At 37.7% G+C, this 19,397-nt stretch overlaps 1 protein-coding gene across 4 annotated transcripts in view; it reads right to left on the bottom strand.

Moving 5' to 3' along the window:
* The window catches only part of ppp1r12a (protein phosphatase 1, regulatory subunit 12A), a 238,941-nt gene that overhangs the window by 25,837 nt on the left and 193,707 nt on the right, over nt 1-19,397 (bottom strand). For all 4 annotated transcript variants that reach the window (XM_059977568.1, XM_059977565.1, XM_059977566.1 and 1 more), the window contains 3 exons: nt 15,242-15,258; nt 13,842-13,977; nt 11,654-11,758 (listed from right to left, as the gene is read on the bottom strand). In XM_059977568.1, coding sequence (XP_059833551.1) covers nt 11,654-11,758; nt 13,842-13,977; nt 15,242-15,258 — 258 coding nt within the window. The remainder of the gene's footprint in view (nt 1-11,653; nt 11,759-13,841; nt 13,978-15,241; nt 15,259-19,397) is intronic.

Below are 19,397 nucleotides of genomic sequence, written 5' to 3'. Positions count from 1 at the left end.
GGATAAGAAATGCAAGAATACACATACAAAATCAAGATATCTAAAAGAAGGCATGAGGTTCCCCTAGAAGACAAGGTGAAGGAAAATCCCAAGGGATCCTACAGATACGCTGAGAGCAAACGATTGCAAGGGACAGAATTTGTCCTCTGGAAGTTCAGAATAGTATTCCATGTATGGAGTCATAAGAGATGGGGAGACCTTAAATACAATTTGCATCTGTTTTTACTCAGGAGACAGACAGAGTCTATAGAAGCTAGGCTAAGTAGCATCAACTTCATGGATCCTATGCAGATTACAGGAGGTTGTTTGCTGTCTTGAAGCAAATTTGGGCGAAAAAGTCCCCAGGGCCTAATAACGTGTTCCTTGGAAGACAAGTGTTGAAATTGCAGGGGTATGAGCAGAGATAATTAAAATATCCTTAGCCATGGGCAAGGTGCTAGAGGATTGGAGGATAGCTGACATTGCTCCATTGTTTAAGACAGACTAAAAGTATGCCAGGAAATTATTGACAGGTGAGCCTGACATCAGTAATGAGAAAGTTATCGGATGGTATTCAAAGAGACCAGATATACAAGTACTTGGATGGACAGGGACTGATCAGGGATAGTCAACATAGTTTTGTGCGTGATAAGACATGTTTAACCAACCTTAAGAGTTTTTCAAGGAAGTTACCAGGAAAGTTGTTGAAAGGAGTGGATGTTGCCTACATAGACATTAATAAGCACTATGACAAGGTCAAATGGGAAGTAGGTCAAGAAGGCTCAGTCGTTCGGATTTCAAGATGAAAATGCAAATGGAATTAGACATTGGCTTTGCGGGAGAAACCAGAGAGTGGTAGTACATGGTTGCCTCTCTGACTGGAGGCCTATGACTAGTGGAGTGTCACAGGAATCAGTGCTGGGTCCATTGCTGTTTGTCATCTATATCAATGATCCAGAAGATAATGTGGTTAACTGGATCAGCAAATTTGTGGATGACACCATGATTTGGGGTGCAGTGGACAGCGAGGAAGGCTATCATGACTTGCAGGGAGATCTAGACCAACTGGAAAATGGACTGAAAATGGTAGATGAAATTTAATGCAGACAAAGGACCAACCAGGGTACGTCTTACACAGTGAATGGTAGAACACTGAGGAGTCTGATAGAACAAAGGGATCTGGGAATACAGGTCCATAATACATTGAGAGTGGCATCATGGGTAAGTAGGGTCATAAAGAAAAGTTTACACACATTGGATTTCATAAATCAAAGTACTGGGTACAAGAGATGGAATGTTATGTTGAAGTTTACAATACACTGGTGAGGTCCAACTTGGAGTATTGTGTGCATTTTTGGTCACCTACCTACAAGAAAGATGTAAATAAGTTTGAAAGAGTACAGAGGGGAGGTCTCAAGATGGCGCTTATGGAGTGAGACTGTTTTAGGCTTCGCTCCAATCCTTTTATTTTTTTCTACCTACAATCACCCCTTAATTGACCTGTCTATACCTATTCTAAAGGGATTGATTATTATGAAATTTTTTTCAACTGTTCGAATTATTTTCCAACTCGTTAAAATGTCTAAACCATGAGAAACTAAGGAATTGAAACTGGCGAAAGAACCGTTAATTTTGGAAGCAATTGCGAAACTTATGGACGAGAGACTTGAAAAACTGGAGAATAAACTAACCCCAAAGCTTTCTATGCTCGATAAAATTTTAAAGACAGTCAATGCAAAACTTCAATCACTTACACCGGATTCTCAACAACAAGAAGCAAGAATTTTAGCTCTCAAAGACGCCGCTCGCCAGAGAGATCGCAAAATTGAAACTCTGGAACAATGTCAATCTTCAACTTCTCAACAGCCGGATCGTTATAAATCTAAAATTACTGATCTTGAAAACCGGTCTCAAAGACAAAATCTCCGGATAATTGGGCTTCCGGAAAATTTTGAGAACGGTGATCTGACTGTATTTTTCTCTAAATTTTTAATGGACGTCTTCAGCTCAGAAGTTCTGGATACCCCTCCAATAATCGACTGTGCACATTGCATTTCTCGTTTTCAACCAGCTCCAGGTACGAAACCATGACCAGTGATTCTCTGGATTCATTATCCTCATACTAAAGAATGTCTGATTCCGGCTGCCCGGGAAAAGGGTATGATCAGCTTTCAAAATTTCAAATTTCGTATTCTGCAAGACTACAGTCCCGAAGTTTTGAGGGCAAGAATGGCTTTTAAATCGGTTATGTCGGAAATTCAGAAAGGCTACAAACAAGCGCTGTTATTTCCAGCACAATTGTGAGTTACTCTCAAAAGATGAGACTTGTCGGTTGTTTAAATCTCCAGCAGATGCTCAAAGATTCCTTGAATAATAGTACTTTTTTCACTACGAGTTGACTAATGTATTGTATTTTTACTATTTGTATTAACTTTTTTCATTATGCTAATAATTAGTCTATAGATTCCGACCTTTTATAATTTGATGATTCTTACTTGATGGCTGATAGTGTATTTTTTTTATATACACACTTAAGTAAAGGTCCTTTTTTTTGGTTTATTCTGATTTTGTTCTTTTTATATTATTATTCTGTTATAGTTTTGAAAGTAACTCATTAGTTTTTTTTAAGTTTATATACACTTTCTAATATCTTTAACACTTAAATATTAAGGTTTTTTTTTAAAAAAAAACTTTTTTCTAAAATGTCATTTCTTTTTCCAATAAGACCTTAGTGCTTGGATACTTCACATCTGTTTGGATGTGTCTGAACAAGATTAAGGACCTCCTTTTAAAATATTAATACAATATTATCCATTCTTGGGTTTTAACGTTTTAGTTTTTTTTCTTTTTTCTTTTAATCCTTTTGTCTTATATATATAAAACACTAATTTTACAGTTTAATCTTTGTTATACTAACCCTTTTTTAAAAAATATGGGTGGTTTGTGTCTTTTTTTTACTTTTTCGTTTGAGTTGCCGTCTTGAGACATGGGGGTAAAGTTAATATTAGTTTGCCTGCTTGCCTCTTTCTGGCTTTTTTTCCTGGGGTTTTGAGGGTGGGGGAGGGGGATTCTTTTTTTTTTGCTTGCTTTTTGATTAGTTCTACTTCATGGGCTGACTCGAAACTACAAGAATGGTTGGAGTGTCATAACTTCCGGTTCTTCCTCGACCTTACTTCCTTCTTCCGGGTTCATGAGTTCATCTTTTTTTTTAAACCTTATGCGATAAATACTGGCAATATGGATAAGATTATTGATTTTGTTTCTTGGAATACTAATGGTTTAAATCATCCGATCAAACGGAAAAAAATATTCAAAGTATTCCACAGAATGAATGCTAATATTGTCTTTGTACAAGAGACTCGTGAGGAAGGTGGATAGTCAATTTTTTTATAGGTTTTGGGAAGGCCAACAGTATCACTTGAATTCCCAAGCCAAAGTAAGAGGCGTTTCCATTTTTACAGATTCTTCAACCTCTTTCATACACTGTGAAACAATTTTGGACCCACAACATAGATTTTTGCTTATCACTGGTTCACTTTTTAAATCAAAAAGTTGTTTTAGTTAATGTTTATGCTCCAAACCCTGACTGTCCTGAATTTTTTAAGTGTTTATTTACATCCTTTCCTAAATTAAATGAGTACATGTTGATAATGGGTGGGGATTTTAACTGTTGCTTAAATCCTTCGATGGATAGATCTAAGCCCACCCAAGCTCTTCCCAATAAATCTGCCTCTCTTATTAATTCCTTTATGGTTGATTCTGGAATTTCTGAAATTTGGCAATTCATACACCCCAACGATAAAGAATTTTCATACTTTTCTCATGTTTATCATAATTATTCAAGAATTGACTACTTCTTTATTGATCATTTACTTAGAGGTTATTGATTGTAAATATGATTCTATTACCATTTCTGACCATGCACATTTGAAGCTATCAATTAAGACAATGGATTCATCTTCCAATGCTAAATCTTGGAGGTTCAACTCTACTGCAGGACTCAGACTTTCTTAACTTCATTAAACAACAAACTGATTTGGTTTTTGTCAACAAATTCTACAGAAGAGATCTATAGTGGAACATTATGGTACACTTTCAAAGCATTTATTTGCAGACAGATTATTTCATACTCTGCTGGAGTTAGGAAACGAACTAATACTGAAATATTAACATTGGTCGATAAGATTAAAGAAATTGATAAGATTTATTCAGTGACCCCCAGTAAAGAACTTTATAAAGAGAGAGTTGAACTTCAAATGGTGCATAGTTTGTTATGTCCTGATGAAGGGTCTTCTCCTTATAGAAGCTGCCTGGCCTGCTGTGTTCCACCAACATTTTGTGTGTGTTGTTGTTTGAATTTCCAGCATCAGCAGATTTCCTCGTGTTTGATAGTTTGTTATTATCCTCTTCGATTGAAAATCAGTTAATTAAATCTAGAACCCATTTTTATGTACATGGAGATAAATCTGGCAAATTATTGGCTAATCAATTGAAAACTGCTTCGGTTAGACAAAAAATCACTAAGATTCGTAAACGAGATGGCACTTTGACAATTGATCATAAAGAGAAAAATAAAGCCTTTCAAGATTTTTATAATTCTTTATATCAATCAGAATTTGTTGAGGATTCTTCATTAATGGATGAATTCTTAAGAAAACTGAATATCCCAAAATTAACAACATAAGATAGTGTACTTCTAGACGCACCTATTATGGAAACTGAAATAAAAGAGGCTATTTTTTCCAATGAATTCAGGTAAAGCCCCTGGTCCGGATGGTTATACTGCTGAATTTTTTAAATCCTTTTCTTCTATACTCTCTCCTTGGTTTTGTAAGATTTTTAAAGATGCGTTAACTGTAGGTAAATTACCACAATCTTTTTATGATGTCTCCATTTCTCTAATTCTTAAAAAAGACCCCACTGAATGTGCATCCTATCGGCCTATATCCGTGCTGAATACGGATTCTAAAATTTTACCAAAATTTTGGCCACTAGATTAGAAAATATATTACCTCAAATTATCTCTGAAGACCAGACTGGATTTATTAAAAACCGTTATTCATCTTTTAACATCACAAAATTAATTAATATAATTTATACTTCTTCATCTAGAATACCAGAATGTGTCATTTCCTTAGATGCTGAAAAAGCGTTCGATAGAGTTGAATGGCCATATTTATTTAATACATTGCAGAATTTTGATTTTAGTTTGAAATTTATATCATGGATTAAATTAATATATTATAAACCTTTGGCTTCGGTTCTTACCAATAATCAGAGATCTCCTTTTTTTCAGTTATCCCCTGGTACGAGGCAAGGCTGTCCTTTAAGTCATCTATTATTTGACATTGCTTTGGAACCTTTAGCCGTTGCCATTCGTGAATCACCTAATATTTTTGGTATTACCCGTGGGGAAGGGACTTATAAGTTATCATTATATGCTGATGATTTGTTACAATACATATCTGACCCTGAGAGATCAATTCCTGCTATTTCATCCTTGCTAGCTCAGTTTAGTAGCTTTTCTGGTTACAAACTGAATTTTAATAAGAGTGAATTATTTCCATTAAATATGCAAGTTCCAATTTATAAACACTTACCATTTAAAGTTGCCACAGATCATTTTACTTATTTGGGTATTAAAATTACCAAGAAACATAAGGATTTATTTAAAGTTAATTTTTTACCTTTAATTGACCAAATCAAACAACTTGTTACCAGGTGGTCCCCATTATCTTTGTCATTGGTTGGTCGAATTAATGCTATTAAGATGATAGTATTACCCAAATTTCTATATTTATTCCAAGCATTACCAACTTTTATTCCTAAATCCTTTTTCGATATTATTGACTCCAAGATATCCCTGTATGTGTGGCAGAATAAAAATCCTAGATTAAGTAAAAAATATTTACAGAAGCCTAAGAAAGAGGGTGGTTTGGCTTTACCAAACCTGAGATTTTACTATTGGGCAGTTAATATTCCATATTTAATATTTTGGACACAAGAATCGATCATAGCATCTTGCCCACAATGGGTAAATTTGGAATGTAAATCTGTACAAGACTTTTCATTGTTTTCTATTTTAGGATCTTCGCTTCCTTTTGCTTTATCTAAATTGAATAAACAAATAACTAATTCTATAGTTAAACATACATTACGAATATGGTTTCAGTTTCATAAATTCTTTGGCTTGAATAAGTTTATCTTATCAAGCCCTATTATATCTAACTTCTTTTTCAGCCCTCTTTTATGGATCAAGCCTTTGTATTATGGAAAACAAAAGATATAACATGTTTTCGTGATCTATTTTTAGACAACAATTTTGTGTCCTTTGAACAGCTATCTAATAAATATAATTTGCCTAAAACTCTTTTTTTTTGGTACTTGCAAATTAGAAGTTCCTTGAATAATATGTTAGTTTTTCCGAAATTATGTCCAATGGATATTACGGAAAAAATTTTAGCTCTGAATCCTTGCCAGAAGGGTTTAGTAGCCATCATTTATAATATGATCATGAAAATACAGCCAGAAGTATCAGAAAAAATTAAGGAATGGGAAAAAGAACTTCATTGTCTTATACCCACTGAGCAGTGGGAGAAAATTTTACAATTAGTTAGTTCTTCTATTTGTGCTAAAGAAGAGAGAGAGCCTGTGGTATGTCGAATTACTGGATGAACGAGTAGTCTTTAGGGTACTGTAAGTCTGTATCTTTATTGATGCTTTGCTGCACGCTTGAGTGCTCGGTTAAGGGTGCAGATGGTTTTTGTGCCGGTGGGTGCCATCGCTTTGTTGCTGCTTATGCATGGGAGGGGGGAGCTGTGGGAGGGCTTCAGGGTTCAACATTTAACCGTCATTCATTCTTTAGGACACTCCTCTGTTTTTGGGGATGTTTGTGAAGAAAAAGAATTTCAGGATGTATATTGTATACATTTCTCTGACATTAAACTGAACCTACTGAACCTATTGAATACTTCTGGCCATTTGGACAAGACAAGATAGGAACACCCACAGATTGGGGCAGCGAAGTTAATATGTACTCGACTCCAAGGTCTGGTTGCCTGAGGCAACGGCTGTGGATCAGCTCTTCACGGATTCTTTGTTGCCACAGAACACTTTATGGATGAGACATCATCATCTATGCCCGGCCACAATGCCCCTTCCCAGGTCTTTCATTTGATTAATGCCTGGATGACTCCAGTGTTTCGGTACTTTTGATCGAAGTGTTTGTGTAATCACCATTTTGTCTCAAACATTACGTTGGAGTTCACAGTTGAGAGTGATGCATGATGTTGGTAGCAGGGTACAACATCTTCCTCAACCTTCACTGGGCATCCATCAATGAGGTATCTGGAGATGCACTGAAGAGGAGGATTTACAGCCATTTCTGCTCTAATTTTGGCGATCATGACCAGAAGACCTTTAGGAGCAAATTATACAACCTGGTGGAATTTCCAAGCAACTGAAACCACAGCCAAACTAAGTTTTCATTTTCAGAAACCTGCTGATTTAGAAGTCTAGAGAGGGCATTTGCTTGACCAAGTCCTGGGTTGATATGTACTTGCTTTCAAAATCATAGGTGAACAACTTCATTGCTTGCCTTTGTAGATAGTTGGCTACATACTCTAGTGCCTTTCTTAGACCTGAAGATGGACAATTGTGGCTTGTGATCAGTAAGGAGAGTGATCTGCCATAAAGCATCTTTTGGAACCTCTTCACAGCAAGGATGATTCCTAATTCTTCCTTGATTTGTCCACAGTTTCTTTTTGCTGTAGTCAGTGAACTGGTGGCATGCATGACAGCTTTTACAGAGCCGTCAGGAAAAATATGGGATATGACAGCCCATCTCATAGTTGGGCACTTCCATCACATGATAATTGGAAACTCTGGGCTGAAATGGATCATGAGAAGGTCAGATGACAGCATATTCTTCACCTGATCAAAAGCCTCTTAGCATTGTTTGAACCATTTCCACATGGCTCCCTTACTGATCAGAGCATTAACCAGCTCCCTCAGCTGTTGCATTGTTGTGAGAAATGCTAAACCGTGACTGATCATGCCCAGAAATGATCATAAAGTGTTGACAGCTGATGGTGGAAGTTGGTATCTAAGATAGCAGTGATGTTTTTGGGTTCTGACTACAACCGTCCTCAACCATGATGAATCCAGATATTTGATCAACAACCTCACAAGGATGCATTTTTCTGCCAGAGATCGCAATCCAAAGTCTTGTAGTTTGTTCACAATTTGGTCCAGGTGCTGGCAAGAGCTCTGTCTGATGTCATCGCGGTAAGCACCAACACTATTAATACCACTCAGCACAGTTTCTATAAACTGTTGGAAAACTGAAGCCAGATGGAGGAAGGAAAACAACCTCTCATGTGATGTAATGGTGGAAAGCTCTTGTGAATTTTCCACTTCTACCTGCAGTCAGGCCTACTTTGTAAAGTGGTATCCACCGTTCAACTTTGCAAAGGGATCTACCAGTATCAGTAATGGGTACTGGTATGTCTCCACAGCCACATTGAGATCAGTTGAGAAGTCTGCACATAACCTCTCTTTAGTGTTGGCTTTCTTGATTTTTACTATTGGAGCTACCCAATATGAGTCATTGACAGATTTGATCACACCAGCTTGTGGCAGGCGATCTTGCTCTTGCTCCATGACTGGTAAGGCAACATATGGGACAGAAGACTGGCACTGTGTCTCAACGGAGATGGAGTTCTGCTGCAAATGTTGTTGTATGGTCTCCCATTCTGATGGTTTGGCGGCGAATGACATAATTTGCACGGCCAAAATCTTCATCCAGACCTCATCCAGAGGGATGTTCCAAAGTGTAAGCTTGTCCATTCAGTCAATGCCAAGGACATTCTGATCTGGCTGGTCTGTTTGGTAAACTGCAAATGGGGTGTGTTACCCATCAGCTAAAGAGTTCCACTGATGCATTGCAGGTGGACTGATGAGTTGATTTGAGCAGTGGAGATCTAAGGGTTCGACACATGCATTTGAAGATAATGGTGATGTCTGACACTGTATTGAGTTGTAGCTCTTGACCAACTGATCGTTGATTAATACATTGACATATTTTCTCTTGGGGGCAAAGTGAAATTTGAACTTGACCATTAAATTCTTTGTACATTTTAATGGGTTTTGAAACTTCTTGTCCTTGTGTTTCATTGGCCAAGAAGATAGTGAAAGTCAGCAAACGCCTTGTTTGTGACCACGGCATTGGAATTTGCTGCAAATATGTTCCTTATATTTGCAGTTTCTTGTGTAATTCCATGCTCCACAATTACAACCAGCAGTGTTGGGCCACTTGGGAGTGTTGATGCATGGGCCACTGGAAACTGCATTGACAGGGCTTTGTTTGACCAGGTTGGAATAATGTTTCAGGGACGTCAAACACGGACATTCTGGAGTGACAGCTTGTAAAGTCATATCAGGATCTTGCTCCAGACCCACCAGGAACCATTTGCAAAAATCTGCATCGCCAGGTGCCTGAAGCCTGCAAATCTAAATCAGACATCTGATCTGCGATTTATTCACGTTACTCAGCTTGAACATTTCATATTCATGATTGACATATGCACTGCACACATGATGAAGTAATCGTTGTCATTTTTGATGAGTTTTAGACAATGGTAGCAAACACTGAAGAGAGGTGACTGCCTTCCAAAAAATGTTCACCAGCTGATGGGTAGCTTCATCAAAGAAGAGGTTACGCGAGTTGTTAAGCAAAATAAAGTTGAAATAACACTCATCTTCAGCAGTACCCAATTTTCAGAGTGAAGTGTATGTTTTCCATGAGTTATTACTAGCAATCTCTTCGTAATGCTTAAACCAAGATTCAACCCTAATGCCCAAAGTGACATCGAACAGGAGGAGGTTTATGGACATAACAGCTGAGTCACACGAGTTCACTGACGGCATTGGACTCACTGCTGTCAATGTTTCAATTAACTCAGGCTGGGCCACCTCAAATTGATCTAGCTGCTGTTGTAGAATTTCACTCAAGTCTTCTGTGAAATTGGTTTTGATAGAATACAGCATCTCGTCAATTTGTGTGTTTCCTCGCCTATAACTATAGTATAAATAGATAAAACTGACACTGATAGTAATTAAAATGTTTGAATTTTTGGTAATTTTGGTAATGGCGACTAATGTCATAATAGGTTAAGAACTTGGATGCTTTAATGTCATCATAATCACCCTGAGGAAATGGCCAGTCTTTCGAAGAAGATGGTGTCTGTTGGAATGGCAGTCTGTAAATGCAAAGTAGGTCTTCACAGAATAAGCACTGTCATCAAGAAGAAGCCAGCAGGCATCTCAACTATTCCTCATCTAGAATTAGTTAGCCAACTTTAACATGGAACCAAGACATCTCAGTCACCAGTACATTCCGCAATCTTGGAGGCATCGAATGAAGTCCAGCTGTACTGTAAACTTAAAAATCCTTCTTCATACCCCAAAGGGAAACAAACTTATCTTTCTGGGATGCTCTGTCCCAGTAACACCATCTTTTGTGCTAATCCTACCTAGCCCTCAATTCTCTCCTTTTTCACGAATTTACCTACACAAAACATATTTCTTCATAATCCTGCAAATATTCTTTTAAATTATTTATTCCAAAAATAACAATTGATACTGCTGCTGAAGATTATGGAGTCATAGATAATAGACCACAACAGCACAGAAATAGGCCCTTCAGCCCATCCAGTAGATGCTGAACTATTAATCTGTCTAGTCCCATTAACCCTTATATAGGATCCTTCCAATCATGTACTTATCCAAACTTCTTTTTAATATTGAAACCAAACCCGCATCCACTTTTACTGACAGCTCATACCACACTCACCAACATCTGAGTGAAGAAATTTATGCTCCCCTTTCACCCTTAACCCATGGCCTCTGTTTCTAGTATCTACCAAACTCAGTGGAAAAAACCCAACTGCATTTACCCTATCTAAAGCCCTCATAATTTTGCGTACTTCTACCAAGTCAGAATACAAAATATTCCTTTATTCAGTAAAACAACTCAACCACAAACCTCAAAACTCAACTGTACATTCCAAAGTCCACTACTATTTAAGTGGTTTATCCAAGAACATTTGAGACATTGACTGGAACAACCACCAGTGAAAGTCAGCCTGGAATTGGTTGTCAGCTCACCAGTAGGTTTTGGCTCGCCATAACAGACATGTGGAGCAACAGAAGGACTGGAATGGGCTGCCAGGAGTGGTGATGGATGGAGATACAACAGTAGAATTTTGACATGAATATGTTAGGAATGGATAGACATGGATTATGTGCAGGGAGAAGGGAATTATTAATTTGAAATCATGCTTGCAACAGACATTGTGGGCCAAAGGACCTGTTCCTGTGCTGTGCTGTGTTGTATTGTTCTATGCTCTATGTAAAAGTTTAACACTGATAAATCTGTGGAGCATCACTTGTATCTATGGTTACAAAAGAAACTGAAAGCTTTGCGGCTTCGACACAGAAATATTGAATTTCAGCAATGGAAACTTCAAATGCAGTGCAAGAATTAAATCTGCACATACAAGGATACAATTTTTCTTGGTATATATTAGGGTTCAATGTTTTAGTAAGATCACAAGATGTTTTCAAATACTGTAGCTTAGATTTTCTACTTTCAAAGTAACTTAATTGAACAGACCTGTGTTGTTTTTTCCAACTGCACTTTCAACTCTGCCAGTTCGAGGTTTGTGTCATGTAGAGTTGCCTTAAGCTTTTCATTTTCGGCTAGGAATTGTTCGTAAAGCTGTGTTAAAAAAAAACAAAACAAAAAAAAAACACACCAGGAGATTAGCTACAGCAGCAGCAAAATCTCATATCTAAGTATCACGTTAAATTGCTCATTCCAACTCTTCTTTTGCAGAAATTGCTGACTTCTACCAGAATCGAACATATATTAACCTTGCACTTTCATAACAAAACAGCATTCCAAACACTGCCACTTGTGGACCCACTATCAATGTGCACTCAGACAAATCCTACTAATGGCAGAGTAACACATACAAAATGTTGGAGGAACTCAACAAGTCAGGCAAGTCAAGTCACTTTTATTGTCATCTCGACCATAACTGCTGGTACAGTACATAGTAAAAATGAGAACGTTTTTCAGGACCATGGTGTTACATGACACCATACAAAAACTAGACTGAACTACGTAAAAAAAAACAACACAGAGAAAGCTACACAGACAGCATCTATGAAAGTGAATAAACAGTCAACATTTCAGTCCAAGACCGTTCATCAGGATTAACTGATGGTAATTGGGTATCTGAATCAGAATCAGGTTTAATAAAACTAGCAAAAGGTGTGAAATTTGTCATTTTGTGGCAGAAGCATAATTGGGCAACACACAATTTTAAAAACTATAAATTAAAATTATATATATATATATAACAGAGCGCAAATAAAGAAAATGAAGTGAGTTAGTATACATAGGTTCATGGTCCATTCAGAAATCTACTGGTAGAGGGGTAAAAGCTGCTCCAAAAACATTGTTTGTCTCTCCAAGCTCCTGTACCTCCTCCCTGATGATGGCATTAGCTAAGAGATACTGTTACCCCAGAATACCAGAAAAACCTCATAAGTTGGCACCTTTAACATCAACAACATAACATTCTCAGACCGACCAAAATATCAGTGTTTTTATTAATTTTTCCTTGCCTATCATTGGACAAAAGTTACACGAGCCTTAGGTCCCACACACACACCAAGTTCAGGAACAGTTTCAACTATCAGGCTTCTGAATCAAATGGATAACCTGGGCATCAATGGCAAGGTCAGCATTTATTCACCATTCCCTGGTGACTCTGAGGCAGTGGGGAGTACACTTCTTGACCTACTGCAGCCCTCTCATTGGGCAGAAGCATTATAAAAGCACTGATGTACTTAAAACTTAGGATGTATTTAAAACAAGTATAGAAGGATATCCCTTAGCCAGGAGATGGTGAATCTGTGAAATTCATTGCCAAAAGGCGAGTGTGGAGTCCAAGTCAATGTGTATATTTAGAGCAGATGTTGATAGGTTTTTGATTAGTGAGGTATCAAAGGTTACAGGGAAAAGGCAAAAGAATGGGGTTGAGATAACAAACCATCATGATGAAATGACACAGCAGACTCAAAGGGCCAAATAGCCTGGTTCTGCTCCAAAGTCTTCTGGCCTGATGAGAGACCTGCAGGTGATAGTGTTCCCATGCATCTCCAGCTCTTACCTTTCTTCCTGCTAGATATGGAAGGTTGGCGAGATGCTGTCAAAGCAAGAGCAGTGCGCTTTGCACTAAGACCAGTGATGGAGCAAGTGAATGTTTAAACCATTGATTATCCTACTGGGGGCAGGTTCCAAGTAGTCTTGGAGCTGCATTCACCCAAACAAGTGGAGAGAATTTCATTATACTCTGAAGCTTGTACCTTGGACTTGGTGGAAAGGCTCAGTGTCAGGAATTGGTCCATGGCCACAAGATACACAGTCTCTGACCTGCTCTACCAGGTAGAATGCACATCTGATTCAGTAAAATTTGTCAGTGGCAACATCCAGGACATTCAAGATGGAGAACTCAATGATGGTAACGTCATGGAATATCACATGGATAGACTCTCTCTTGATGGAGCTGGTCACTGCCTTGAACTTGTGCAGTATGGGTGTAACATGCCACCACTCAGCTTGTGCCTATGTCTTGTTGCACAGGATTGGAATGTGGAGTTGGTGTCTGGATTACATCCTGCAGAGAACCTACTAACCTATAGCCCTCTAACTCAAACTGCTTTGCCACAGGCACGTTTGTTAAGAAATTAAACCCTTTTACAAAGCACAAATCTAACATTTCAGCAGTCACCTTCTTATAATCCAATGCATCTTCCTTTTCAACTCGGCTGTGAGGTGCTAGTTTACTTTCTTTATAGGAACCAGTTCGATTAAACGATAGGTCAGAGCCCTCGTTATGTGCAGTACTAGAAACTCCAGTGTCAAACCTGCAAGACAAATTTAACCAATGTTGCATTTATAGTATCACAATCAGATAATACTGAGAACAATCTGATGGCACACACACAAATCCCAATACAAAGAAACTTGCTGTCCCAATAACCTTCGATAATCTTCTCTCCAGTACAGTTGAAAACAAATATTACTTGCATGAATTTAACAAGCTCACTCCTCAATTACATTTAAAGACTGAATTACATACACTTCCCCTGCAACGTACACCATAGGCATGCACCCAGCACAACCCTAACAACTCAGTACAGTCGGCCCTCCTTATCCGCGGATTCAACCAACCACGGATCGGGAAAACCTGGAAGTTCTCTCTCCAGCACTCGTTGCTTGAGCATGTACAGACTATTTTTTCTTGTCATTATTCCCCAAACAATGCAGTATAACAACTACTTACACAGCATTTACATTGTATTAGGTATTATAAGTAATCTAGAAATGACTTAAAAGTTCAGGCAGTCTTCGAGTTATGAATGAGTTCCATTCCTGAGTCCGTCTTTAAGTTGGATTTGAAGTCGGAATAGGTACATTTGATATTATTTAGTGTCAGTTAGTCAAACATTTTTCTTAGTATATCGTACATATTTTACCTTTCTATGCATATAAAGCACTTAAGAAACATACGTATTTCAATAATTAAACCACTGCGTTGCTTAGTAATAATTGTAGCTTTCATCGGGGCAGGGCCTTTCACATGTTCCATTAAAGTTGTTCTGATCGTTGACCGACGTAGCCTAATGCTTTTCTAATGACCGATGGAGTTTCACCTCTTTCCGATCGCTTTATTACTTCCACCTTATTTTCAACAGTGATCGTGATTATTTTCGTGAACAGAAACACTGAATTCAGAGCTGCACCGCCAGGTCCTAATGTCCACCGCACTGAGACTGGTTAAGTAAAGTCTGGGGTTCCGCTGGGTCCTAAAGACCACCGCACTTTGACAGGTTAAATAAGGGACTTGAGCATCTATCTTTTTTGGTATCCACGGGGGTCTCGGAACCAATCCCCCGTATATAAGGAGGGCTGACTTTATAGCAACACTTTGCAACTACAGTGGACTTAGTTTATTCTTAGTGTTTTTTGTGAAGATAGTGTATTATTTGTCTAATTTACTTTTTTCTTGTGAACACTACAAGTGTGATGTAAGGTGCCTGTGATGCTACTGCAATAAGTTTTTCATTGCACCTGTGCAAATGACATTAAACACAACTTTGACAAAAGGTTATAAAATAAAAACCTTACCTTGAAAGCCTGTCATTCTGGAAGGAAAAAAAAACAGAAGTTAAACTTCAGGTTTTAAAGCTTTTTAACCTTCCTTTATAAAACTCCAGTTATAAATGGAACCATCAAATTAACTATTTATCCTAGAATTTAAGTTAATTATTCGTTCATCTGATTCATTGTGATATCCAAATTGACCGAACATTTCAGTAAACAAAAATTTGACCAAAAAGATTACTAGTTGACAAATACAAGTTTATAAAATGTGAGATAGCCTCATTTTAACACTTTTAAAACAGGATTGGCAGCATTTTATTTTCATTGCTGAAAATTTTCACTTCATTTTCAGATGGGGAAAAGAGCATATGTACTTTGTTAATCACCAGAATTCATCAACCTGTGTGTGCAAATGACATACAAGTGTGCTTGGGATTGCTGAAATGGCAGAGAGTTGTAGACACAGCTCGGTACATCATGAAAACCAGCATCCTCTCGATGGGCTCTGTCTAAACCTCTCACTGCTTCAATAAATCAGCCAACATGACCCAAGATCCAGCCATTCCCTTCTCCCCTGACACTGGGCATAAAAAAACAAATCCCTGAAAGCACATACCACGAAAGGAATTCACGGGACTACTTTCTGCAATGAGAGGGCAGTCTTATCACAAGAATCAAAAGAAATATACACTCAGTGGCCACTTTATTAGGCACACCCAAACATCTGCTTGTTAATATAAATATCCAATTTCGGGCAGCAACTCAATATGTAAAAGAATGCAGACGTAATCAAGAGGTTCAGTTGTTGTTCAGACCAAACATCAGCATGGGAAAGAAATATGACCAAAGTGACTGATCTAAAGGAATGATTGTTGGTGCCAGGCGGGGTGGTTTGAGTATCTCAAAAAATGCTGATCTCCTCGGATTTTCTCACACAACTGTCTCTGGAATTTACAGAGAATGCTGCAAATACAAAAAAAATTCAATGAGCAGCAGTTCTATGGGCAAAAACTCCTTATAAGTGAGAGAAATCAGAGGAGACTGGCCAGACTGGTTCAAGCTGACAGGAAGGTGACAGTAACTCAAATAAGTAAGCATTACAACAGTGCTGTGCAGAAGATCATTTTGAGTGCACAACATGCCACACCTGGAAATGAATGGGCTACAGCAGAACACCACAACAGGTTCCACACTGGTACCTAATGAAGTGACGTGGCCACTGAGTGTCTTTGGTGTCTGGAAGAATGAAAGGTGATCCCATCGAAGCACATGATGATGAGCTGGTATGATAGGGCAAATACTGAGGTGTTTCCACTAGTGAGAGTCTTAAAATGAGAGGAAACGGTTACAATTTAAAAGGAGGCAATTTATAGCTGCAGTTGGTATGAATTCCAAAGACAAATGGATTAATTGAGGTTAGTAAACTGTGAGCATGCAATGTTGGCACTGGAAACATGACAACACTTGGAGGCCACTCCAGCACATCCTTGGTTGTTGATGCAAATGATGCATCTCATTCTATGTTGCAATGTACATGTGACAAAACAACTTCTCAATATGAAATATGGGAATATGAAAAGCTGATAAAATTTAGAACAATTAGGGAATTGAGTGTTAGGAGAAACTGGCACACAAGAGAAGACATAGTCGAGGGCAGCACAGCCATGACTATATTATATAGTGGGGTAGGTTTCATGGACCAAATTGTCTATTCATGCTTTTTCCTTCAATTTTGTTCTTTCTAAAATCCAGGGAAAAAAATGAAGTAATGAAAAATCAATTCTGTCAGAATTAAAATAAAGGAGCACACGAAATGCTGGAGGAACTCAGCAGGTCAAGCAGCATCTATAGAGGGGAATAAACAATTGATGTTCCAGGCTGAGACCCATCATCAACTGAATATTCCCTTCCATTGATGTTGCCTGACCTGCTGGCTTTCACCAATATTTTGTGAGAGTTGCTCTGGATTTCCAGAATCTACTGAATCTTTTGTGTTTAAAATAAAGGAACTCTTCAAGCCTAAGATGGTTTCAATTCAATTCATTCCCAATTGCTCTTTATTCACTCAACTTCAAACTTACACCAAGGAATGACTGCCCTTTTGGAAAGTGTCTGAAATCCTGTGTGCTTCAAATGGAGATCAAGCTAACTTTTGTTCAAAGAAAATGTGAATCAAAGACCACATTCAAAGTTATGAACATTTAAACATTATGACATTCACTGAGCAAGGACTCTAAATTAATCTCATGCGAGGGAAGGTCCCAATCTTGCACACTTAAATCTTCACAGCAAAAATAAAAATCATATCACATATTTACATCTCAATAGATTAGATAAAAGAAACGTAACCATGGGAAAATTGGGAACTGTGCACCCACTCACTAATTATTACTACTTGCCTACAGAAGTAAATGTCTAACTTCTCTTTAAATATTCTATTAAATTGCGGCATTGATTTTTTTTGTCGTTCAAGTTTCCTGTACTTGCTTGCATTTTTATATGATCACCTATATACGTACAATTGTTTAGTGAATTTTCCATCTAGAAGCTTCTTCATTTTCAGTAGCAGGTGTCAACCTACACAAATCAGGCCATTTTATATGTTAATTGTTATCACTGGAATTTTGTTATCTTCAGATTGAGTATGACATGAGCGCAAACACGAGGAAATCTGCAGATGCTGGAAAACATTCAAACAACACACACAAAATGCTGGTGGAACACAGCAGGCCAGGTAGCATCTATAGGGAGAAGCGCTGTCGACGTTTCGGGCCGAGACCCTTCGTCAGGACTAACCATGAGCACAGCTGTTTTTTTATTTGTTCTCTCAATGCGCCTTCTTCTCGCTCTTCTATGCTCTTGTTACAAGTAATAAAATGATCATAAGTAATAAACTTTATGCCTCATTCTTAATGTCCAAACAACTTTTGGATTGCAAATGCATTAGGATCTAACAAATCTTACGGTATTCAAGCCAGATGCAAGATATCGGTGGACTACCATGAAACTCCATGAAGGTGAAAAAGCCAGTTACTATATCTATTAAAGCAACATGTTTCAAACACGTTTGTGAAAATAAACCTGATTCTGACTACAAAAAATACTCATAGAAATTTAAGAACACTAAGAAAAAACCAGATAACTACTCAAACTGTTTATCCAATCCTGTTAGCTTCTTTGCTAAGGAATCAAATCACCAAATTAAACTATCTAGGTAAACCTGAGACTATGATATCATTAATCAGTATTTCTAATGATATCATTAATGAACAATGATTAGCTAAAGGGCAAGGAATTCTAAGCCGTTATCGAGTACAATTATTTTGTTGAATATTTTCATGTTACAATATTTTAAGTTTAAACATTCCTCTATTTCTGTAACACGTTAAGGAGCAGACCTTACATCTAAAATTACAAAATTCTGATATGACAATTTAAATATGTAAAAGATATAACTACAAACATGACAGGCAAAAGTGAAACGTTATATCCAAGCTATTTTCTATCAAACATGTTAATGTTAAGAGTCACAAAACAATCTGAGCAATTATTATTTTCAAAATTTAATTTCTGAAAGGCAATGCTTTTGTATTTTCTGCTGAACATCATCAGCACTCAGTCGATGATGGAATATGGGGCTACACTTGTTGGCTGCCCCTAGCACACCCTCAGGTGAAATGGTTGTTAATGCAAATGACACATTTCACTATGTTTCGATGTACAAATTACAAAGTTGAATCCTGAATATTCCAGCTAATAGCTGTTCATAAATTTAATTTGAACTGCAGATCGCAAACTCTCATGTGTATCAAAGAATCTGCATTACTAACGTGCAACTAGCTTTATGGTTGGAAGGTACTATTATCCATTAGCGGGCTACCAATACCAAATTTAGACTTTACTGCAAGATTCATTTTGTGGCTGGGAGATTTAGAAATGCACTCATTCCCATGTCACAGAGCCACTCATTAAACGCTACGTCCATTCCCTTAGTTTAGAGATCAAATTCTTGTCCACCTGCCGAGAACCAGTGACTAATTCTCAAATGCAGCAATAATTCAAAATGAAACAAATGTTCCTGGATTTCTCACAAAGGGTGTAACTGAACTGGAGGATGTGCCAAGATAGAGATGCACGTGACAGGAGGCATGGATCAAGTGGAGGGTTGGAGTTTTTTTTT

The sequence above is a fragment of the Hypanus sabinus genome, chromosome 8, assembly GCF_030144855.1.
Source record: "Hypanus sabinus isolate sHypSab1 chromosome 8, sHypSab1.hap1, whole genome shotgun sequence".
Lineage (NCBI taxonomy): Eukaryota > Metazoa > Chordata > Chondrichthyes > Myliobatiformes > Dasyatidae > Hypanus > Hypanus sabinus.
This window is presented reverse-complemented; position numbering and strand designations above follow the sequence as displayed.